This window comes from Amblyomma americanum, chromosome 5 (assembly GCF_052857255.1).
Source record: "Amblyomma americanum isolate KBUSLIRL-KWMA chromosome 5, ASM5285725v1, whole genome shotgun sequence".
In the NCBI taxonomy this organism is placed as follows: Eukaryota; Metazoa; Arthropoda; class Arachnida; order Ixodida; family Ixodidae; genus Amblyomma; species Amblyomma americanum.
In genome coordinates this window covers 47,003,456-47,027,718 of record NC_135501.1, presented here as the reverse complement: position 1 = coordinate 47,027,718, position 24,263 = coordinate 47,003,456, and the positions used below count along the sequence as shown (strand labels likewise).

The 24,263-nt window shown below is 45.7% G+C and overlaps 1 protein-coding gene across 1 annotated transcript; it reads left to right on the top strand.

Annotated features, from left to right (window-relative positions):
* Nucleotides 1-236: 236 nt before the first annotated feature.
* LOC144133832 (uncharacterized) lies at nt 237-19,664 on the top strand. The gene is made up of 6 exons (XM_077666914.1): nt 237-405; nt 1,496-1,623; nt 12,320-12,346; nt 16,685-16,701; nt 18,312-18,514; nt 19,649-19,664. The coding sequence occupies exons 1-6, from the start codon at nt 251-253 to the stop codon at nt 19,662-19,664; spliced, it is 546 nt and encodes a 181-aa protein (XP_077523040.1). The 5' UTR covers nt 237-250.
* Nucleotides 19,665-24,263: the final 4,599 nt, after the last annotated feature.

Here is a 24,263-nt window from a genome sequence, read left to right as displayed (position 1 = left end):
TATCTTTGCCAGTATTATTATCGTTTGGTGCGAACGCCAAGGGATTTGCATTGGGTTCTATTTGTGGGTTTCTCCACGATTACATAATTGCAACTGGTAGGTTAATGTGCTAATTCTTTTAAATTTCTACGAGATCTTCTTTTATCACCAAAATGCTGTCTGTTATTTAACTGTCAATATTGTTCTCTTGTTTTTATTCATTGATTTTTCAAAGTTCACGATTGGTGCTACAATTTCGTCATCATCTTCCATGGAAACTTCTTTGTTTATTCAACTACACCTTTGCCAATCCCCCCGCGTGGGTATGTGCCATATACCTGGGGTGAAGAAGAAGAAGAAGACTAAGAAGAAGAAGAAGAAGAAGAAGAATGTGCGCCAGAAGAAGAAGAGGACTTGCACACGAAGGTAGGCTGCTTGTTGCCTGCTCTGCTGCGCTTTTTATTGAGCCCGCTGCCCTTGCCTGCTTCTGCGATATGTGAGTCCAGCGGTTTCTGTTCACATATCTACGCGAGTCTGACTGCGGAGCCCAACTCAAGCCTGCCTGGCCTGAAACGCGGATGTAGATTCGTCGAAGAAGTCGAAAGCGCGCTCTCTGGGGCGTCGGCTGTTAGCATTGAAATCCCCGCATTGCGCGCCGCGATCTGTAGTGCATGTGCCCAAGCTTCAAAAGATTCGCAACGAGATTATGTGGAGTTTTAAGGGGTTTTTCTACGAAACTGGCCATCCTTCTTTGCAGCGTAAGCTCCCTTGGTGAGGACGCCTCGTCACTCTTCCAATTTGTGCTTATTTATCGGCTCCCGGAGGCCACATCGAAGGGGGGGGGGGGTTACGCCATTTTAAAAAAAACTTTCCGTTGTCGGTAATATGTGGTCTCTACAAACATAAGCATACCCACCGCCTTAACTGCTAGACTTACCATGTATTTCATTCTCCATTCATTACATGTTGCCGCGCAGGTGTTTCATCCGCCGCACGCTCTTTCGGACCCATGCCATTGAGACCCGCGTTTGAACAAATATAGGCTTAACAGGTTCATTATTGCTTGCAGAAGACAGCACCAATCGAGTGGAAAGTAGCGTAACTGGCTTCTGAGAGATCATTAAGGGGTAGCTCATTGTTAAATGCTCGTGGTCATTGCTGTTGTTTTAAATCTAGCGTCTATAGGCAACATAAAGGTCCCGTGGTGTGTCATTAATGCCTTGCATACAAGCAAAAGTAGCCAAAACAGGTTCCGGTACCGAAACTATCCACGGTATTCGATGCTGCCTACTACTCCGCCACTGCATAGAACGTAGCAAATAACTTGCCGGAATTCAGCGCCGGAATCAGACGCTGTGTAGACGACGTGCCAAGGAAACAAAGCGTTCTCAATTCAACTAGGGTTAATGACAGCTAATCCGCAGCTAATTTTTTTTCAACGGTTAAGTTTTTGCCTACACCATTAGGTTGACCGCACACTGTCCTTAGTGGTTCTGGCTCATATGCTTCAATCCAGCGTCCCGGGGAAGGAGATGAATGAACCAGCGGAAAACGACCAGACCGTGAGCGACGGAAGACAGCGTTTGGACAACTTGGGAGCGTCGACACCGCCGCAAGCGCCACAAGTTGACGCAAGAAGACAGGGTGAGTCGGGCTCACTTTGCACTGATAATGACTGTCATACACAAGTTTAAGGCAAGAAATATTCCTCGCAGTCCAATAACTCACGCTATAGGCACGATGGCACCTAAACAGGAGTTAGCTGGGCTCGAAACGGCGTGCTGTGACGACGTCGCCAACAGCATCGCAGTCACTGTTTATGATGAAGTGCATGCGGAGATTACGATTGGACTAACTCGTCTCGGTTACAAAGATGGCAACCGGATGATCGTCGTTCCAAGTGAGGTAGAACGCGTTATAATAACGCTGTGCGCGGTGTTACCACCGCCGACCTGCAAAGAGGCAATAAAACGATACTTCACTGGTTTTGCTGCGAAGCTGCAATCATCAGAGAAAAAATGATGGGCATAGCTGATAAAGCTATCATCACAGGAATAGGTGCAGTGTTTCAATGCGCAAATCTCTTTCATTTCTCCTGCTGCATAAGGTCTTGTTAATTGAAGGACGTGTGCAAATCTCTTTTACTTTTGTTCATTTTTTAAAATTTTCCTTCAAACTGGTTCTTTTATCATCACACTTAATGCAGCTACGCTGCCAAAAGTAGTTAACTATATAGAGATTGCGAAGGTAGAGTAATATCGGCTGAAACATATGGTCTGTTGAAACTTCCATGGCATTGGTCATATGCAAACTACTCTAGTTTGCAAACCTCTTGTGCAAACATCGGGACGCACTTCCAGAGAAGAGTACATTGGGAACTGCTTCAGAGATGCTGGCAGCTGCTTCAGAGACGCCGGAAACCAGAGATGCATACAGAGGCGCCTGCGTCCGGAGCGGCATCGGCAGACGCAGGCGGTTGGTGGGCTGACGCAGCAACTGGGAAAGTCAGAACTGGCTCGCAACAGTCAAGCTAATGGTGTAAAGAGAGTAACCTCGTCAACGCGATAGCGCAGCTGCGCGTATAAATTCATTCTCTGTAATCCCAGGCAACTAGGAAAAGCGATCGAACTCGTTCATCGTTACGCAGCTCCGTCAAAAGAACGAGTCGATTCAAGAGCGTATGTAGAAACGTCGACCAAAAAATTAGGCTGCAGATTAGCTCAGCTAATCTAGGATATACAAAGCGAAAACAGTCGGTGTTCATTGTACTCATTGGCGTTAGCGTTGACAACGTTCTAGACTCTGATGATTTTGAGGAAGGAAGGCGCATAGCTCCCTGGGTCAGTGGACGCTTCAACTGCGCTTTGAGGTATGCACGTGGCGGTAGTGAGAGAGATATGGGCTGCATGCATTGGCGCTGACAGCGTTGTGGCTGACACGCATCACTGCTGCAATAATCCACAGCGTTCATTGGGTGACCCACCGCACACGATCAACCATTAATGTAACTGCAACTTGCCAGGGTGGACAATTTCTCCATTCCCACTGCCCTAGACATTTCTTATTGTTTAAATAGTTTGTATATATTTCTTCTCCTATCCTCTCTTCCTGTCCCCCACCTTTTTCATTTCAAATCTCCATTCTGCCTGCGATCCTTTATTTATTTTTTTCATTTTCGCTCTCAGCGCAACACAAACCGGACAAAAGACGAAGGACTAGCACAAACAGGCGCTGTCTATCAATTGGCTTTTTATTGAAGAATGAAAAGCGTATAAATACAAACAGTGAACTACTTATAAACCAACTAAAGTTATCTGGAAGGCACGTGGGAGGTCAGATAGCTCAATTCCATCTCGGATAACGTTATGGAAGGGCTGCTGATACATTTTCTGCCGTTGTGGTGATTATAAAAAGCGTCCATTACCTCGCGTGTTAATTTATTGTTATGTTGGAACAGGATGCATGTGTTCTTGTAATCGGGAACAGATTGGCACATTTTGCACTGCAAAGACACATGGGCAAGGGGGTCCCCTTTAGTTCTCCTTTCTGCGTGATTCATTTCATGCCTGCATTGGCATTGCCGGCTATGGGAGCCTGTGTGAGGCAGGGGGTCATTTTGCCTGGCTTTTTCATGCTCCATCAAGCGTTTGTTAACGCACCTGCCAGTCTGGCCAATGTACATGGCACCGCAGGAGAAGGGGACCTGGTATACCACCCCTACTTCGCAAGGTATAGATGGCGACACATTCACCTGACAAGCATCCGTCTTGCTCTTGTCGTAGCGCATTGCGCTAAGGTTTCTAGGTGCAGAAAAGACATCATCTTATCTGCCCGCAACTTTTTTTAGCCCATGTGACAAGCAGTGTGCATACGGGACCACAGCCGGCCTTTTCTTCATTTTGGCTTCTTTCTGATGAGCCCCATTCTTGAGCTGCCTAAGAACTTTCTCCGCTGCCCTGGAAATGAGTTGATCTGGGTACCTGTTCACACGTAACCTGCCTGTTTGCGCCAAAATGCTCTCTCGCGTCCTTTCATGGCAAGATTTCATGAGCTGAATGCAGGCAAGATAAGGCAATGCCCTCATTTATGAGCTTAGAATGGCCAGACCAGTAGTTTAGCAACAGTTTGGCAGTCCTCGCGCGATACCACCAACACAATTGTTTTTCCCTCCCACACAGTGCCAATTCTAAAAACTGCAGTTCTTTGTTGCTGGGAACTTCAGTTGTGAATTCCAGCCCACGTCCGTATTCCTTAAATGTCTTCAGAACGTCGACCAGACTTCTAGGCAAACTGCCTGTTCGGGAGAACACCAAGTAATCGTCGACATAGCGAAAAATTCTGACAACTACCCTATCCAATGCCTTTTCAATTTCCCTATCAAACCTGCTTAAACAGATGTCGGATAACACAGGTGCCACCCTGGCGCCTATGCAAATCCCCGACGCTGTACAGAAGTTTTTGATTCATATTGCAGTGAAGAAGCACACACACAGAGAAGGAACACGCAAAAAAAAGCAGCGTTCGTCCGTGTTTTTTGCGTGTTCCTTCTCTGTGTTTGTGTGCTTCTTCGCTGCAATATGAATCAAGAATGTTACCAACTTGCCCAAAAACGTGTTTTACTCTGTACAGAAGCCTTTCCCTCCCAATCAACCACTATTGCAGATACTTAAAAGGACAAGATTTCTAAAAAACTGTCAACCGAGAAACCGCATCTATCGATAAAAGCACTTTCATCATTGTCCTGTGTTATGCACATCTTCACTGCTTCCATGAGTTCACAATGTGGCAAGGAATAATAAAGGTCCGCCACATCAATGCTGAAAAACATGCAGTTACCGGAGTTGTCCGTTTTGAGAAAATCGACCAGCAAGTCCGAATTGGGAATCACGAATGGGTCCGGAACGCGCAAAGAAGCCTGTTGCCTCTTAACGTACCCTGAGACGACAAGCTGCCAAGTCCCCCAATCAGAGACGATGGAACGAAAAGGATAGCCTGGCTTGTGCATCTTAGCGGTAAAACAGACTTCGAGCTGCTGACCCGTTGACTTGATGGCGGCTTCAGCCAGCTTCTTCAAGTTGTGGCCTCTTAGAAGTTGCACTGCCTGTCTTTTTACCTTCGAAGCTTTGAAGGCAACCTGTCTGAAGTTCTTCCGCAGGGCTTCGGACGCTTTCTGATCAAAAACCCCCACTGGAAGGACTACAAAGCATCCCTCCTTATCAGCTGTCAGCAAATTCAGACCGCTTCTAGCCAGGAATTCAACGGTATTCCAGCACGTCCACGCAACCCAGTGTGCAATGGGGGCGCATGTCCTCTGTTGCCAAACGAACAATGTTCCTCGAACACGCCACCTTCTTAGCGGGCCTTAGACGTGGCTCAAAGGCGCGCTTCGGTCCCATCCGCAACACCTTTTTGTGACTTTCCACTATTTTCGGGTCGCTTACGTCGATGAACCTTCCTTGTTCAACGTTGTCCTGTCTCCTTTTAGGCAGTGTTGGCCGAACTGCATTCCATATGAATTCCGTGACGCTTTCAGAAGTTGCACACCACTCCCGAAAATACCGTTCACGTTTGCAGGCCGCCCTTAGCTGGTCCTTGAAGATTCGTGCCTGCCGCCTCAACTCAGACTTGTATATCTTGCACAACCTTCTCGTGTGACTGTTTGAAGGCTCAAAGAACCCGCCCACGGCTAGCACATCTTGGGGACAAGAGGCATGTGTATTGTGCCAAGAAAGGACCCTGGCCCTACACATGCAAATGGCAAACAGGGACATTGAGACGAAGGGGTTAGATAGATCAAAACTACTACAGAAGTTAGAGCCCAGTGTACTAGAAATAACGTTCAGCAAGGCGGAAATTTGGGCGAGTTGGTAAGTGTTCATTTTCGCTCTCAGCGCAACACGAACAGGACACAAGACGAAGGACTAGCACAAACAGGCGCTGACTATCAGCTGGTTTTTATTGAAGAACGAAAAGCGTATAAATACAAACAGTGAACTACTTAACGAAAAGCGTATAAATACAAACAGTGAACTACTTATCAATCTACAAAAGTTATCTGGAAGGCACGTGGGAGGTCAGATAGCTCAATTCCCTTTTGGATAACGTTATGGGATGGCTGCTGATATATTTTGTCCCGTTGTGGTGAATATAAAAAGCCTCCATTACCTCGCGTGTTAATTTATTGTTATGTCGGAGTAGGATGCACGTGTTCTTGTAATCGGGAACACATTGGCACTTTTTGCACTGGAAGGACGCCTGGGAAAGGGGATCCTCTTTAGTTCTCCTTTGTGCATGATCCTTTTCATGCTTGCATTGGCATTGCCTGCTGTGGGAGCCTGTGTGTGACAGGGGGGGGGGGGTCATTTTTCCTGGTGTTTTCATGCTCCATCAAGCGTTTGTTAACGCACCTGCCAGTCTTGCCAATGTACATGGCAACGCAGGAGAAGGGGACCTTGGTATACCACCCCTACTTCGTAAGGTATAGATGGCGACACATGACGCTCCTGACAAGCATCCTTCTTGCTCTTGCCGTAGTGCCTCTGATTGACCTGTTTGCAAATTGCGCTAAGCTTTCTAGGTGCAGAGAAGACTACATCCACGTCGTATCTTCCCGCAACTTTTTTCAGCCCATGTGACAAGCAGTGTGCCTACGGGAGCACAGCCGGCCTTTTCTTCTTTTTGGCTTCTTTCTGCTGAGCCTTCATTTTTGAGCTGCCTAAGAACTTTCACCGCTGCCCTGGAAATGAGTTGATCTGGGCACCCGTTCACTTGTAACCTGCCTGTTTGCGCCAAAATGCTCTCTCGCGTCCTTCCATGGCAAGATTTCCTGAGAGCTGAATGCAGGCAAGATACGGCAATGCCCTCCTTTATGAGCTTAGAATGGCCAACTCGCCAAATTACCAACTCGCCCAATTTTCCGCCTTGCTGAACCTTATTTCTAGTGCTCTGGGCTTTAAATTCTGTAGTAGTTTTGATCTCTCTATCCCCTCCGTCTTAGGGTCTCTGTTTGCCATTTGCGTGTGTAGGGCCAGGGTCCTTTCTTGGCACATTAGACATGCCTCTTGTCCCCAAGAAGTGCTAGCCGTGGTCGGGTTCTTTGAGCCTTCAAGCAGTCACACGAGAAGGTTGTGCAAGATATACAAGTCCGAGTTGTGGCGGCAGTCACGAATCTTCAAGGAACAGCTAAGGGTGGCCTGCAAGCGTGAACGGGATTTTCGGTAGTGGTGTGCAACATCTGAAAGCGTCACGGAATTCATATGGAATGCCGTTCTGCCAACACTGCCTAAAAAGAAACAGGCCAACATGGAACAAGGAAGGTTCATCGACATCAGTGACCAGGAGATACCGGAAAGACACAAAAAGGTGTTGCGGATGGGACCGAAGTTCGCCTTTGAGCCACGTCTGAGGCCCGCAGAGTATGTGGCGTCTTCGAGGAACATTGTTCGCTTGGCACCAGAGGACATGCGCCCCCGTTGCACAGTGGATTGCGTGGACGTGCTGGAGAGAACCCATGGTAAGCAGCGGAACAGCGGGACCATGAAATATACCGTTGAATTCCTGGCTGGAATCGGTCTGAAGTTGCTGACAGCTGATAAGGAGGGATGCTTTACAGACCTTTCAGCGGGGGCCTTTGATGAGAAAGCGTCCGAAGCCCTGCGGAAGAATTTCAGACAGGTTGCCTTCAAAGCTTCGAAGGTGAAAGGACAGTCAGTGCAACTTCTAAGAGGCCGCAACTTGAACTAGCTGGCTGAAGCAGCCAACAAGTCAACGGGTCAGCAGCTCGAAGTCTGTTTTACCGCTAAGACGCACAAGCCAGGCTATCCTTTTCGTTCCATCGTCTCTCATTGGGGGACTTGGCAGCTTGTCGTCTCAGGAAATCTTCAGAGGCAACTGGCTTCTTTGTGCGTTCCGGACCCATTTGTGATTCCCAATTCGGACTTGCTGGTCGATTTTCTCAAAACGGACAACTCCGGTAACTGCATGTTTTTCAGCATTGATGTGGTGGACCTTTATTATTCCTTGCAACATTGTGAACTCATGGAAGCAGTGAAGATGTGCATAACACAGGACAATGATGAAAGTGCTTTTATCGATAGATGCGGTTTCTCGGTTGACAGTTTTTTTAGAAATCTTGTCCTTTTAAGTATCTGCAATAGTGGTTGATTGGGAGGGAAAGGCTTTTGTACAAGCGTCGGGGGTTTGCATAGGCTCCAGCGTGGCACCTGTGTTAGCCGACATCTTTTTAAGCAGGTTTGATAGGGAAATTGAAAAGGCATTGGATGGGGTAGTTGTCAGAATTTTTCGCTATGTCGACGATTACTTGGTGTTCACCCGAACAGGCAGTTTGCCTAGAAGCCTTGTCGACGTTCGGAAGACTTTTAAGGAATACAGCCGTGGGCTGGAGCTCGCTGCTTAGGTTCCCAGCAACAAAGAAGTGCAGTTTTTGGATTTGGCACTGTGTGTGGGGGGTGGGGGGGAAATACAATTGTGTTGGTGGTATCGCCCGAGGACTGCGAAACCATTGATAAACTTCCGGTCTGGCCTTTCTGAGCTCATAAAGGAGGGCATTGCCGTATCTTGCCTGCATTCAGCTCTCAGGAAATCTTGCCATGAAAGGAAGCGAGAGAGCATTTTGGCGCAAACAGGCAGGTTACGTGTGAACGGGTACCCTGATCAACTCATTTCCAGGGCAGCGGAGAAACTTCTTAGGGAGCTCAAGAATGGGGCTCAGCCGAAAGAAGCCATAAAGAAGAAAAAGCCGGCTGTGGTCCCGTATGCAGACTGCTTGTCACCTGGGCTGAAAAAAGTTGCGGGCAGATACGACGTTGATGTAGTCTTTTCTGCACCTAGAAAGCTTAGCGCAATGTGCAAACAGGTCAATCAGAGGCACTACGGCAAGAGCAAGAAGGATGCTTGTCAGGTGCGTCATGTGTCGCCATCTATACCATGCGAATTAGGGGTGGTATACCAGGTCCCTTTCTCCTGCGGTGCCATGTACATTATATATGATTGGTTTTTTGGGGAAAGGAAATGGCGCAGTATCTGTCTCATATATCTTTGGACACCTGAAACGCGCCGTAAGGGAAGGGATAAAGGAGGGAGTGAAATTGGCCTGACTGGCAGGCGCGTTAAGAAACGCTATGGAGCATGAAAACACCAGGAAAAATGACCCCCTGTCTCACACAGGCTCCCTCAGCAGGCACTGCCAATGTGGGCATGAAAAAGATCATGCAGAAAGGACAACTAAAGGGGACTCCCTTGCCCAGGCGTCTTTCCAGTGCAAAATGTGCCAATGTGTTCCCGATTACAAGAACACGTGCACCTTGTTCCCACATAACAATGAATTAACAAGCGAGGTAATGGAGGTTTTTGATATTCACCACAACGGCACAAAATGCATCAGCAGCCCTTCCATAACGTTGTCCGAGAGGGAATTAAGCTATGTGACATTCCACGTGCCTTCCAAATAACTTTTGTTGATTGATAAGTAGTTCACTGTTTGTATTTATACGCTTTTCGTTCTTCAATAAAAAACCACTTGATAGTCCGCGCCTTTTTGTGCTAGTCCTTCGTCTTGGGTCGTGTTCGTGTTGCGCTGAGATCGAAAATGAAGACTTACCAACTCGCCCAAATTTCCGCCTTGCTGAATCCTGTATTTTCGCTGCCCCAACTCAGGTGCTTCAGTATCGATGGCAGATGCCGGGGTAGCAATAATCTTTTCCTTCCTTTTTATTATTGTTTTAATAAAAACACTACCGCCACCACCATTGGGCCATTGCCGAAAATTGCGGCAAAAGGTATATGTGTGACCAAGAGGCTGCATATGTGGTTCATGTTTGAAGAGCGCAATAAAACGACGGGACACAACGATGGAAGTACACCACAAGCGCTGACTCGCAACTAGAATTTTAATTCACGTCAAAGCATCTTAAATACTAAGTAGGCCAAACACAGAGGGAAAAACCAAAAGAAAACAACAGAAAAGCTACTAATCATGCCCACGACGGTAACAATCGGCACGAGCGCGAGACTACACATCTTGGCCGGATAACAACATCATCTCTTTTTCAGTTAGTGTGACAGAAGAATCACTAATGCAGCTATCTTTTTCCAAGCGGATGTGAAAATGCTCGAAAATTTCCAGCGTTAGGCTGTCATTATGTTTTCCTAGGATGACGGTGTTAGACAACAGAGGGGTGCAAGTACCTTCTCTCCAGTGAGAGGCGAGGTTACAAGACCCGTTATCTCTGGACCTGTGGTGCTCACTTAGACGAGCGTTAACGCAACGTCCTGTGTGGGCAATGTGACTGACCCCGCAAGTGCACGGTATCCTGTAGACAACCCCCACATTACAGGGCACAAAAGGGCTCTTATGATTAGCCTGGCAACCCCCTTTCTTTTTCTTCGCGGTTTTTGCCTTAGCCTTCTCTTCCACCTGCCTACAAACACCTCTAAGTTTTCTAGGCGCTGAAAAAACCACATCAACATCGTATCTCGCCGCAGCATTCTTTATACCATGCCCCACGCCATGTGTGTAAGTCTCCACCACAAACTTCTTTTTTTCTTCTTGTTTTGGCTTATCCCCTCTCTTGATCTATCTGAGAAACTAATCGCATTCCCTGGAAATCACATGGGAAGGGTAACCACTAGATTGTAATCGGCCAACGTGATGCAAAATGCTTTCGTTGATTCTTTAAAAGACAAGACTTGTCCATGGCAGATTTCAGGACTTGTCCATGGAAGAGCGTCATGTGTGTTGGGAATACTTCCCTCGCTCTACCAAGTCTTTCCTAAATTACCAATCAAGCCATACAAAACTGGTAAAAAATGGCATTGTTTTTTCTAGCCTGAAATCTGCCATGGACAAGTCTTGTCTTCAAAGTATCAACGAAAGCATTTTGCGTCAAGTTCGCCGGTTAATATCTAGCGGTTACCCTTCTCATGTGATCTTCAGGGAATGCGATAAGTTTCTTAGATGAATCAAGAGAGGGGATAAGCCAAAACAAGAAGAAAAAATAAGTTTGTGGTGGAGCCTTACACACATGGCGTGGGGCATGGTTTAAAGAATGTTGCGGCGAGATACGATGTTGATATGGGTTTTTTTCAGTGCCTAGAAAACTTAGAGGTGTTTGCAGGCAGGTGGAAGAGAAAGCTAAGGCAAGAACCGCGAAGAAAAAGAGTGGAGGTTGTCAGACCAACCATAAGAGCCCTTTTGTGCCCTCTAATGTGGGGGTTGTCTACAGGATACCGTGCACTTTCGGGGTGAGTTATGTTGGCAAAACAGGACGTTGCGTTAGCGCTCGTCTTAGGGCGCACCACAGATCCCGAGATAATGGGCCTTCTTGTAACCTTTCCCGTCACTGAAGAGAAGGTAGTTGCACCCATCTGTTGTCTCACACCGTGATCCTAGGAAAACATAATGACAGCCTAACGCTGGAAATTTTGGGGGCTTCTCACATCCGCTTGGAATCAGATAGCTGCATTAGTGATCCTTCTGTCACACTAACTGATAAAGAGGTGATGTTCTTATCCGGCCAAGATGTGTAGTCTCGCGCTCGTGCCGATTGTCACCGTTGTGGGCATGATTAGTAACTTTTGTGTTGTTTTCTTGTGGATTTTTTCCTCTTGTGTGTGTTTGGCTTTCTTAGTATTGAAGATGCTCTGACATGAATTAAAAATCTAGTTGCGAGTCAGCGCTTATGGTGTCCTTTCTTCGTTGTGTCCCGTCGTTTTATTGCGCTGTTCAAATATGAATTAATACCAACTCGCCCAGTTCGCAGCTTTAACGACTGCATATGTGAAGCTGCGAAAAAAAGATCTCTGCGACTGCGAGGCTGCATATATTCCAAATTTCTTTAAGGCGAAGATACAATTTTTAGGATGACCTGGTTTTCCTTATTCCAGGTCGTAGCGAAATGCTGTGCACCGGCCGTTAATTGTAAATGCCATTCAACATCATAAGCAGCTGCCACACCTTTACAACCAGGAGGAGTGTGGGCCCTCCTTGTGTCGGTCCTGGTTGGCATGAGCTCGCTTCCTGGCAGTTTCAAGTTTGCTAATTAATGTCCAGCTACAAAATTTTTGGCCTTTTCTCAGTTTTACTGCTCCTACCTGTTGCTCAGAATTTCGAACCTAAATCATAACAACATTTGTCTGTTACAGACTTTCGTTTTGTCGTCTTCCACTGCTTTCGATTTCCGTCGAAATAGTTAGGCTTTATCACTCCAATATTTTAGGAAAATAAGTGTTGTTTCTACCTTAGTGTTATCGTGAGGCATAAAGCGGAAATATATAGTGTTCGCCCCTCTCAACTGGCTTAGTATATTTCTTTATTTTACAGATGATTCAAGCAAGATGAGCGAGGAAAGTAAGTAATTCACTTCCGGCTGCAATGCCGGTATATATTGTGCACGCAATAAAAAGCCTTACCCCCACTCTATTCTGTTGCTTCCCCTTTTTCTATTATAATACGTCCTGAGAGGCATCACTAACGCGACGTGCAATATATAGCAAGGCAATGTTATAAGAGTGCCATTCAAATACTTAGCGGGACTAACTTTGATCAAAAGAAGAACTGCTATGGTTTATGCACCTACTACAAGTGAATATATTCATTTGTACTCTCCTATGTTAAGTAAATTATTCACGCGCGGGGATTAACAATCTGGTATAACACTATCAGACACACGAGTTGATCGCGGTCATCAAGACCTCTTTCTATGCAATCTTTGACAAAAGAACAGGTGGCAGGTGCCAGTGTCTGCGCAAGGTCGCAGGTTCAGTCGTAAGAAAGGTGTTATAGCTTTGATATGAGACTACAGTTATGTAACGGTAGCGCAGGTATATCCTGGGCACTGCTTGTGGCGTGCTTTCAAGTGACTGCAGGTGACATCTTGGACTCATTTCCTTTGATGACCTTGGTTTTGCACAACAAAGCTTTTGGCTCCACCTTGGCATTCATGAAGCATATTTTCGTCTGAAACACAGATTAAGGTTGCAGAAGTGCTTTAAACGAAGCAGGAGTGGTCATATATCGGCGATGCAATTCTTGATGGCGGCAAAAATTTAGAGGACACTTCAGACTATTTACACGTACGTGCTGCTAATGCGAAAGCATTTGTGGGCCTTCATGGGCTGTTAACATATTTGTTTCCTACCTAGTACTAGTTATTGAGTTGTGCCAATGTCCGAAATGGCTCTCCAGTAAAGGCCTTTAGGCAAGCTCCGCGACATAAGCGTACATAAACAGCGACGCTTAAGCCAGGCCGCTCACGTCTGGTTTAGCTGACGTTACTTCCTGTTGGATGGCGTAGCTTTCGGTCTTCCGGTTGGATAACACATTTTTCCGGTTCTACTTCCAATTTGGATGGCATTACTTGCGATTCCGAGACCATGGGGATGTTACACTGAATTGTCGCGACGTGGGTTCGAAACCCACTGCAGAAGAAATTGTAGGGCGTAAGCCTTTGTTGGCTCATTAGAGGTGTAGACGGAAGTTCGTGGACGGATGTTGTCTGCTCGAACTGTGGCTCAAAAGTTGTATGTTTAGCAAAATAAAATGTAAATGTTGACTAGGCAGCAATTATCAGGCAACTTATATGTAATAAAATAAACTAAAAAATAATAAGATGTAATAACAAATAACTAAATAAATAAAATAATAATATTAACAATGATGACAATTAAAAACAAAAATGAAAACCAACAAAAGCGGATAACAAAATAAAAACAAGCCACAGAAGCCACGGAAAATGAAAAATAAAACATTATGGGAGGAAGAGATGGCAGGGAAAGGCTTTCGAGTTTCCGCTCATAAGCAGACTTAAGTGCAATCCTGTAAATTCTTGTCTTATGTCTGGCGTGGACCGAAGCTGTAGACGGAAGTTTGTGGACAGAAGTTATCCGCACGAACTGTCAATTATAAGTTGTATCCTAAAAAATGAGACTCTATAAGTTCACTAAGCAACAGTTCTTAAGCATCAGATATGTAAAAAAACAAAAAAAAAACCAGGTATGGGAAAATAATAAAACAAAAAGAAAGGAAAATAAAACGGAAAATTATATAAAAATAAAAAATATAAATCGGAATAAAAACATACAAAACAATAAAAAAATAAATGCAGAAAGAAGCAGAAAATAGGGAAAGGCTTTCTCATTTCCACTCTTTACCAGACTTATGCGCAATCGTGTAAATTTTGTTTTCCTTTCCTGATGATGTAGGCACTGCTGAAGACGTCATCAAATAACGGAGGGAATTCGGTGCGTTTCTTTCGGACGGTCGGTCAACGCCAGGTTTTCTGACTGATGAGCTATGTAATGCTTTCGCTTTAATAATAAATAGGTCAAGGCGTATAGGGGCGCGATCATCAGCAGTGACATCATTTAACTGTCATATTTTGAAGGAACGAATCCGTTTCATCTTGTAATGCTTCGTCTTGAGCACCGGTTTAAAGACATCAGTGCATGTTGCCGCTCAAGGGTCGCCGAGGGAAGTCTTATTGTAGTGCGGTAGAGTAGATGCCTCAATACTGAAGGAAGGCAACATAGATTACCTTTCTAGAGAATTCTGTGAAGCCAAGAAGGGAGATCATTCACGTAGACAGGATGATTGCCTCTTACCTAGGGTAAATCTATATGAGCTAAAATGCGAGCTAGCACTGTATTATTAAAACTTGAAGCACTATGACGCTGTGCGCGATTGGTGGGTGTAATGCCACCAACTGACAACACTGTGGAGGCGCTGCTGTGCGTTTTTCATAAGGCTGGGACGCAGGCGTAGGAGGCGCTTACTTCGAAATAATGAAGCGACGCGCTGTTGTGAAGCCGCTGGGAGATATTTCTGGGGCACAGACTGTTACCTATATAACACGAAAACATAACTAGTCCCATTACGAGCAAATCCGGCGTCGTGTGCTAGTTTGTTTACTCGCAGATGGCACAGAAAATCCCAGCGTTGGCAAGAACAATAAGGTGACGTCATCAGGCGGTCGTACGACGCCCACAGCAAGCCGAGCACCACCATTTCATACAGTCATACACAAGTGCTTGGTCTATATGCGCCCCGCACTGGCCGAACTGAATGTGGCGCTTGTTTTGCTGACGACATTCGTACCAAAATTGTGACTCAACCGTTTGCGTACAGCGCTCCGGGTGGTGTCATGCTTTCTAGTTCGATATAGTTCACTTGTGCTGTGAAGTTCGAGGCTAGCTTGCGATATCGATTCGAACATGTGCACGGCATGTGCAGCTTCCTTCTCAGACTACCTCTTCTCTTATTACGCTTAAGGCGCGGTTGAGGTGTCCACCGAAATGCGAGAGTTACTGCGGCGTTTCTTTACCTCAAAAGCAATGTTCGTATCAAACTACTGATGTGACCGTTCATCCCACGACGTCCTCAGTCATGTCACGCGCGCGCGCGCGTGTGGGTGGTGTCATATATCGCGCCTCAGGAAACACCGCAGACAGTGGAGCGCACTGCTTCCTGCGCGCGATTTCGTCGGTGGATTTCATTGCAGCCGGTTGTGCGTGCTCTCATCAAATCAACAGTGAACCGCGAGTGTCTACAGCTTCGACATGGGCACCACTCGAAGTGAAACGTGCTCGTTTGGGCTAATAGGCAAACGTCGAAGCACGACAGTGTTCGTAATGCTTCCGCATTTCCGCACGTCAGCAGTCTTAAGGGCCCCTGCCTTAATGTTTTTGGCTTTTTGGTAGGCAGAACTAATATATTATGGTGTGGCTACGCATTGTGACGCCATATTGAGCGTCATGTTTTGAGCGGGTCATGGTGGTCACTTATATGCGTAGAAAGTTGGACGTGATAATGTCTATGAAGTTCAATGGGTCATATCATCGCATTGACACTTCGTCAGACGAGAAATGCAGTGGGTCAAGGGACATATGACCTTACAATATGTTGTGTCTTTTGATTTAGAAGGTTACCACGAGATGTCCGGGGGCAGGAGCTGTAAGAACGGCCGCTCTATAACTTTAAATAAAATAGAACCATTTGTGCAACATGCTATCATGCTAGTAAAATGCCAGTTTAGAACAATGTAAGGATAGTTTTCATTTGCATGCATTATAAAATTTATTATGCACTTCAAGGTGACTTTGAAAGGACTAGAACGTCCAATATAGCAGGCCGAAAGCTCGAATTAGGAAATTTCCAAATAAAGGGTGCATTGCACCATCCGGGATAGAAGCGTCGAAACGCGTGACCTGCGATTGTGGCACAAAATACCACGCTTGTTAAGAATCACTTGGTGTTCCGAGAATTGCATTGACAAATGTGGTGTCCAGCCGCCGGATAATTACCCAGCTATCGGCTCCAGTTTTTGAGGACACGTCGGACCTTTGCCCCTAATAGCAAAAGCTGCGCGCTGCACATCAGGACGATGGGAACGTAACTCACGTTGTCTCTCCTGCAGGGCCTGAGCAGTGCAACTAAGCAGCAAGCAGTTTGTTTTTGGTAGAACGCAAAATAATTAGCTTTACGGTGCAATGCGTTTCAAATTTAATATCGTGGGAATAATATTACCTTGCTTTTTAGCAGTAGCGGCCACAGGATCACGTAAATGTTTTTTTCAGAGACGGAAAATATCCACTTCCGAAGGCATTTTTGATTTACCGTTGCTGTGGCAATTTAAAATTGCAGCAGTGTTCTTTTGGAGGTTATATCGAATTTATGCTTTTTTATATGCAGATGCCGTTGACAAAACAGTAAGTACTCATGCTCATTTCAGTGACCCCCGGTTAAACATAGTAAGTGATCGGGTGTGTAAAGGCAAAACCTAGCGACGAGGGAGCAGTGCACTGGTTTCATGCCTACAGAGATCAAAAAAGTCTCATGCGACTCGTCCTACGGCACTAATGTCCTGGCTAACCGGAAGTTTACCAAAAGTGCCCCTAATTCGTACTCTCTTGTTCTGCGTCTTTTTTTTTGCTCCGTTTTTTGTACTTAGCATGGACAATCACGTTTTGAAAAATAAGAACAAATGACAGAGTCCATGTTTACAAGATGCTCTTATAAAATAAGGCATGTGTCAACGCTGCGCCAAAACAAAAAAAAGCAGAGGAACGAACCATACAATACACAGGCCTCGTTACGATTCATTTTAGGTGAACACCTTTCATTGCGCTGCTATCAAAACAGACAAAAATAAAAAGAAAACATTGCAACACTAAATGACAAGTTCGGCTCAGAGAAACATACCTATAAAAAAGGTGGGGGATTGCAGGTATAATAATTGCATCACAAAAGTTAAAACTAACGAGGGCATTGCTGGACCAGTACTTGTTTTCATAAGAAAAACAATTGTCTTAGTGTCCAGCCCAGGAAAATTAGGGAAGATGCTTTTTTGTTTCCGTTACTCCCACCATGGTTTTCATGGCGCTGAAAAGCCGCAAAATCACCTCGGGAATTTGGAGTGCTTGGTGGAACACCTCGTTTTATTTCTTTTGCTGTCAGAAGTAACGAGTGAGAACTACGACAGCATTTCAGAAATCAAATACTCGAATGCCTAGCTTTGTTTAATTAGTAGGCCTAAATCATTTTCTCTTTCCGGCCTCTTATTAACTTGAAAAATAGACTTGTTTTTTTTTCAGTTAGAAGAGTGCAGTTTTCACGTGCCATTGAAATTGCGCAGAAAATCACTCATGAAGATTTACCAATGATTTGACTCTACATATCCGTCTTTTCGATGCACTGTTTCTAACCTTTCGTCCACTTCTTAGGGTCTGTATCGATGTGTAATTAGTTTTGCCATATCTTTGTCTTACTTACCTTATAACGTTCTCTTGTTATATATAAAGATAAGCGAGTTCCTGCAACAGACAAGTTAGTAGTCAGGTCTGCGCTCATACTGTCTCTGCCCGTATCGCTCGTATCGTTCGTCTCCTCGTATCGCGATCTGCCAATTCTGATCAACCAGCTTGCCCTCCTTGGAGTATTGAGACAAATCTTTGATGACATGACCGCTACTTCTCGACCTTTACGCGTTACTTTCTAGCGACCAACTGTCAGGCTGTTGGCTCCACCAGTGCTTTAAAAATGGGTGGAAGATATGCCAGCCGGTTGTTATCAGCAACTCTTCCGGAACCCACAGTATTTATCTTCTATACCTTTAAATTTTTCGATGGATCATCACCAGCCAATTGCGTTCACCCTTTGGATTTTGCACCAATGTCCAATGGGCCCTTCGTCTGAGTCCTCAAACTTTCAATGTGCTTTTTGTGTGGGCCCTTACAAACTGTCACAGAATCAGGTGCGTTCCAGCAGACAATCTATTCCTGGAACCTTCTAACCGTTACTTCCATACTGGCTTTTCCAGTCCACGCAGAGGCAGGCAAGTGCCACCATCTGTGACGACATCAGCCCCGACCCGTGCGTGAGCACAGCTGGTGGGACGGAGGACACGCGCCGGCCATTGGATAATACCGACAGGGGCCCCGGGCTGCCCAATGCGGAATACTTATCGGAGTCCGATGTGTACTCCGAACTGTATGGCATCCCTTACGACATCTTGGCGGAAAGGTGGGTCACTGGGAAAAGTCGACGAACCTCAGGCCTCCACATCTCGTCACGCGCTGATTGCGAACAAGAAAACTGAAGTGCCAACATAAGAGATAACCTGGGTGCTATAGTTATGAATAGTGATTGCAGTGCGTTAGCACTCAGACTTCTCCTTCCTTGAAGAGGTAATGTGGGCGGATTAACGCATTTATCTATGAAAGCTAGTTGGCATGGGCTGATTGCCCCTCATAGTCCACGCAGCCACCCACCGGGTTGTTGCCGTGGAAACTATACTCAGGGTGCGCATTCCTCCTCCCGTTTCAGAACCTCCTCCGTTCACAATCGGCACCATCCGCGATTATTCCTGAAACAGTCACTTCCCGGCCTCTCAGTGCTCTTCTCTTGATGGGGAAAGCGCGATTTTCCTCTCTCCACTCTCATCATCATCATCATTAACCTGAATGCACCCACTGCGGAGAAAAGGCCTCTCCCCTGTCTCTCCACTTAACTCTGTCCTTTGACGCCTGCGTCTACCATATGCCCGCAAACATCTTAACCTCATCGGCCCACTTAACCTTCTCTTGCCTTCCCTTGGAATCCACCCCGTTGCCCTTAAGGAAGAACGGTTATCTTGTCCTCGCATCACATGCCCTGCATAAGCCCATTTGTTCCCCTTGATTTCACTATGTCATTAACCCGCGTTAGTTCCCTCACCCACTTTGCCCGCTACCGGTGCTTAACGTTACACCTATCATTTTTCTCTTTCCATGGCTCCCTGCGTTGTCCTTAACTTAAGCTGAACCCTTTTCGTTAGCCTCCACGTTTTTGCCTCGTAGGAGAGTACCGGTAAGATACAGATGTTGTACACTTTGCTCATGAAGGATGTTAGTAAACTGCTATTCATGATCTGGGAGTACCTGCCATATGCGCTCCACCCCATTCTTATTCTCTAGTTATTCCTCTCTCATGATCCACATCGGCTGTCACTAACTGCCCTGAGTAGACATATTCCTTTAGCACTTCCAGACCCTCGCTTCCACGTGTGAACTTCTGTTCCCTTGCTACACTGTTGAACATTACTTTGGTTTTCTGCATGTTAATTTTTAGACCCACCATTCTGCTCGGCCTTTCTAACTCTTTGATCGTAATTTGCAGTTCACCTGCTGAGTGACTCAGCAAGGCAAAGTCATGAGCTAATCGCAGATTTTTAGGCATTCTCCATCAACTGTTATCCCCAACTATTCCCAATTCAGGGTCACATTCGTCGTATTCCAGTGCAACAGCACATAGCCAAAGAAAGGAAGACGGAAAACAAGCAGGGCGAACACAGCGCTCATGGACAACTGTTTAATCAGAGACGCACACACAGCTTAAATACTCTTAGAACACCGCAAGCGCAAACCGTAAAAGAATCGAAAAGGAAAAAAAAAGAAAACATAATCTCATCACACCTTTGTCGCCAGAACTTTGAAAGGAACGCCTTTTCTGCATTATACAAAACGACTTTTTTTCCTGCTTGGTTCTTTTACGGTGTGCGCTTGCACTGGTCTAAGAGTATTTAAGCTGTGTGTGCATCTCTGACTAAACAGTTGTCAGTCAGCGCTGTGTTCGTCCTTCTTCTTTTCCGTCTTCCTTTCTTTGGCTATGTGCCGTTGCGCTGGAATACGATGAATGTGACTCAAGAATACCAACTAGCCCAAGAAGTTACTCTACTGAAGTCCCAATTCAGGCCTCGGAATACCTCCTGGAAACAGGCGGTGAATAGCATTGGTGAGGTCTTGTCCTCGTGTCTGACGCCCTGTCTTATTGAAATTTTATTGCCGACGTAATGGAGGGCTATGGTAGCAGTGCAGTTGCTATAGACATCTTCCAGTATTTTCATATAAGGCTCTTGTGCAGCCTTATTGTGGAATGAATGCTGAGGTTTCCACTGACTCGAATGCTTTCTCGTAATCAATAAAGGCTATATATAGGGGTTGTTTATATTCTGCCAATTTCTCTATCACCTGATTCATAGTGTTAATACGATCAATTGTGCAATATTCTTTATGAAAGCCCGCCTGATCATTTGGTTGATTTAAGTCCAAGGTTCCCCTGATTCTGTTAGCTATTACCTTAGTAAATACCTTGTATGCAACGGACGGTAAGCCGATCGGCTTGTAATTTTTCAAGTCTTTGGCGTCTGCTTTATTAGGTATTAAGATAATTTTTGCGTTCTTTCAAGCTTCCGGTACGGTCTATGTCACAAGGCATTTCGTTTACAGGGTGGCTAGTTTTCCTCGCACAATGTCTCCTGCGCCTTTGAAAAGATCGGCTGTTACCTGATCCTCACCAGCTGCTTTCCCTGTTTGCATTGCTGCTGAAACCTCCGCTACTTCCTCTTTATTTTCTGGCGGGATGACGCATCGCTATGCGCTACTGTCTCACTCATTAACGCTCTGATCACATTGGTTAGTATATAGATTTGCATACAACTCTTCGGCTACTTTAACTCCACTCTCCACTCTGACACCTGCCAACCCAGTCTGTATTCATGGAGGCGCATGTAATACACTAATTGAAAAAGACAACATATTAGGTCTAGGAGAGAAATGCAAGCGAGGTTGATGATCACCTCTGCAGTGGAACCATCGCGCCTTTGAAGTGATTTAAGCCTATGCTATTGTTTAGCTAAGACCTTCACATTTTGTTGCTCGTGTTCAAAATTCATTCTTTATGTTTTCTTTGCTGACTATAGTACTTGTTAGAAAAGTGTTGCTATTATATTGTTGGTGAAATTTTTCACATATACCGCGTTTTTTTCTTTATTTTGTGCAAATTTTAAAAACAATATTTCATGATGCGGCCATGCGGTCGGCGCAGGCGCTTTGCTTGCAATAGTGGACATTACGTGCCTATTACGCCTGTGCTCGCAGGTAGGTTATTATGAGTTGTTAAACATTTTTAACAAAGTTTTTGATCTTTCCTTTTATTCCACCTGATTATATGGGGGGATCGGAGGCCGTCCAATTCACGTGCGAACTTATTTTCTTAATTTACTTGGCATTACGTTTCGAGGCATCGAAATTGGAAAATCAGCTCATACTGCATCAACGCGCGATTTGCGCCGGAAATAGTTGACCCATGCTTCTGCCCTAGGCGACGCGTCAAAATTCGAAAAAACTGCTCGGCATTCATTCGGCGTCGCGCCGTTTCTCTCGGCGCCGCCGGAGTCGAATCGTCATCATTTCGAGGGAGGTGGTGTTGGTGGAGAAAACCTTTTTTAACGCACAGAGGGAGAGTTCTGGAATCTGAAGAACCCGCTACATGGTTGCTATCCTTAATCCGGGACACCGCACGATGGGGCCTCGTCTAGCGCCTCTTTTACCAGAGCCCTCAAATACTCTAATGTGGAGCATTTGAGGAGGGCACTTAACACGTCTCTCACGTATGCGTAGGAGAAGGGTGAAGGTGCGGATTCGGAGTACATGCCCACACCATGGAATGGATGTCGCAGATCTCTCCGGAGGCCACGAACCGAGCACAGATCGGCGTGCCCAATGAAACGCTCCTTTGTTTCGGCTGTGAATTACGATGTCGACGCAGTGTTCGGCGTTGCAGCGAAGCAGTGCACATTGCATCGACGCAGCTTGCTACGTGAAGCGTAAAACAAGAGTGTTAGCGGTTACTTACGGCGCCGCATTAATGTAACCAGGAGCTCAGAGGCAGCCCGCTGTTGCATGCGTGTTGCATGAGTACGCCGTGTCAGCTGGCCGCATGTGGATTACGTATCTATGGACGCTTCGAGTCAGCTACGCATCTGTCGTAATTTAGATCTTAGACGTGTTTTTGTTGTTGTTGGGGTTCCCCGGCATGCTGTGGGTTTATACCACTCCGGCGCATCGCGCGTCTCTTATTTGCAATGACTTGTTTTGAGCGTGTAATACCACACTCGATATGTAAAACCACAATGTCGATTAAGGTGTTTAAGAAAGCTGCTTTCGTCCATGATGTTAAACGCCTGCAACGTTTATATTGTGCCCTAAAACCAAAATAAAAATCCGGATGAGTAAAAAACTAATTTTTCTTTAACTGCATGCCTTCTACCTCAGACATACGTCGTGTATGCAGTTGGACATAAGTCGGACAAGCCCTACATAACGCCTATAGAGAGAGAACTGTCGTTTGTTTAAGGCCTTTTAAAAACGTCTGTTGAGAACAATTGAAGAAATCAAGGTATAATGTAGAATGAATCGCGCTTAGCCGGCTGAGAGAAGCAGTAAAAATATTTTTTGTGGGAATAGAAAAATAACAAAGGCGCGGCTACCGGCGAAAAAAACTATGCTACTTTGTTCGATGTGTAGCTGGAAGGTAGTCTGGTTCAGTTAGTACTTTATTAACGCGCTAGCATTATAATCATACGGAGCGTTGGCGTAGAGTTTTGAGCATGCACCTCGCGGGGACGAGGACCGGGATTCAAATATGGGGCCGCGGAATTCTCCACCGGGAATAAAAAAAATTCGCGTGTTGATGGAATTGCATATCCTGGTCTGGGGTGCGGCCTGATCGCGGTGAGCAGAACCGACAACGCACTCCCTCACCAGAACAGGATTTGGCCACCCTGGTGTAGCACTTGCCCAAAACATTCCATGAACAAACTAATTAACCCTCGGCACTCAGTCTCCAGCGGCAGCGGAGCAACTGACCACTCCGGCCGTCAGGCCTCTGACGCAACCGAGGCTGCTAAAAATCACTGGCTCCAGGCAGGCCTCTATTGGAATGTCAACTTGGCAACGTTTAACGCTAGAACCTTATCCAGTGAGGCTAGCCTTACAATGCTGCTCGAGGAACTGGCGGGCAATCAACGGGATGTCATAGGGCTTAGGGAAGTTAGGAAGACGGGTGATGCGTATACAATATTAAAGGGCGGGCACATGCTATGCTATCCGGCACTAGTGGATAGACGACAACCAGGTGTGGTGTTCCCCATCAATCAGGATACAGCTGGCAACAGAGACGAGTGGTAGTGTTAACGAGAGGACGCAGGTATAGTTATTAAGCTCAATAGGAGGTACAAGCTGAAGGTGGTGCAGGCGTACACGCCTGCATCCAACAATGAAAACCAGATAGTTGAAAGCTGCTATGAAGACTTAGAATCGGCAATGAACAAAGTGAGCGTTAATGAGTGAGACAGTAACGCACAGCAATGCGTCATCCCGCCAGTAAAGAAAGAGGAAGTAACGAAGGTCTTAGCAGCAATGCAAACAGGAAAAGCAGCTGGTGAGGATCAGGTAACAGCCGATCTTTTTAAGGACGAAGAGTTTGTGGTAGGAAAACTAGGCACCCTGTATACGAAATTCCTTATGACCTAGACCATACCAAAAGCTTTGAAGAGCGCAAAATTATCTTAATGCTTTAGAAAAGAGACACCAAGGACATAGAAACTTACAGGACAATCAATTTACTATCCGTTGCCTACAAGATATTTAATAAGGTAATCGCTAATAAAGCCGGGGCAGCCTTAGACTTCAATCAACCAAATGATCAGAGAGGCTTTCGTAAAAGGTACTGGACAATCGTATTCACACTATCAATCAGGTCGAAGATAAGTGCGCAGAAGAGAGCCAGCTCCTATATATAGCTTTTATTGATTATGAGAAAGCATTTGACTCAATGGAAGCATCAGAAGTGATGCGGGCTTTGAGGAATAACGGTGTAGAAAACCCTTATATGAAAATACTGGAAGATGTCTATAGCAACTGCAGAGCAACCATTGTCCTCCATAAAGTCA

Excerpts from the sequence above, each read along its gene's own strand:
- LOC144133832 (XM_077666914.1), top strand. The coding sequence starts at position 251 with ATGGAAACTTCTTTGTTTATTCAACTACACCTTTGCCAATCCCCCCGC. Across the intron at positions 406-1,495 it reads AAGAGGACTTGCACACGAAG|CGTCCCGGGGAAGGAGATGA; the intron begins GTAGGCTGCTTG and ends GCTTCAATCCAG. Across the intron at positions 1,624-12,319 it reads AGTTGACGCAAGAAGACAGG|ATGATTCAAGCAAGATGAGC; the intron begins GTGAGTCGGGCT and ends TTTATTTTACAG.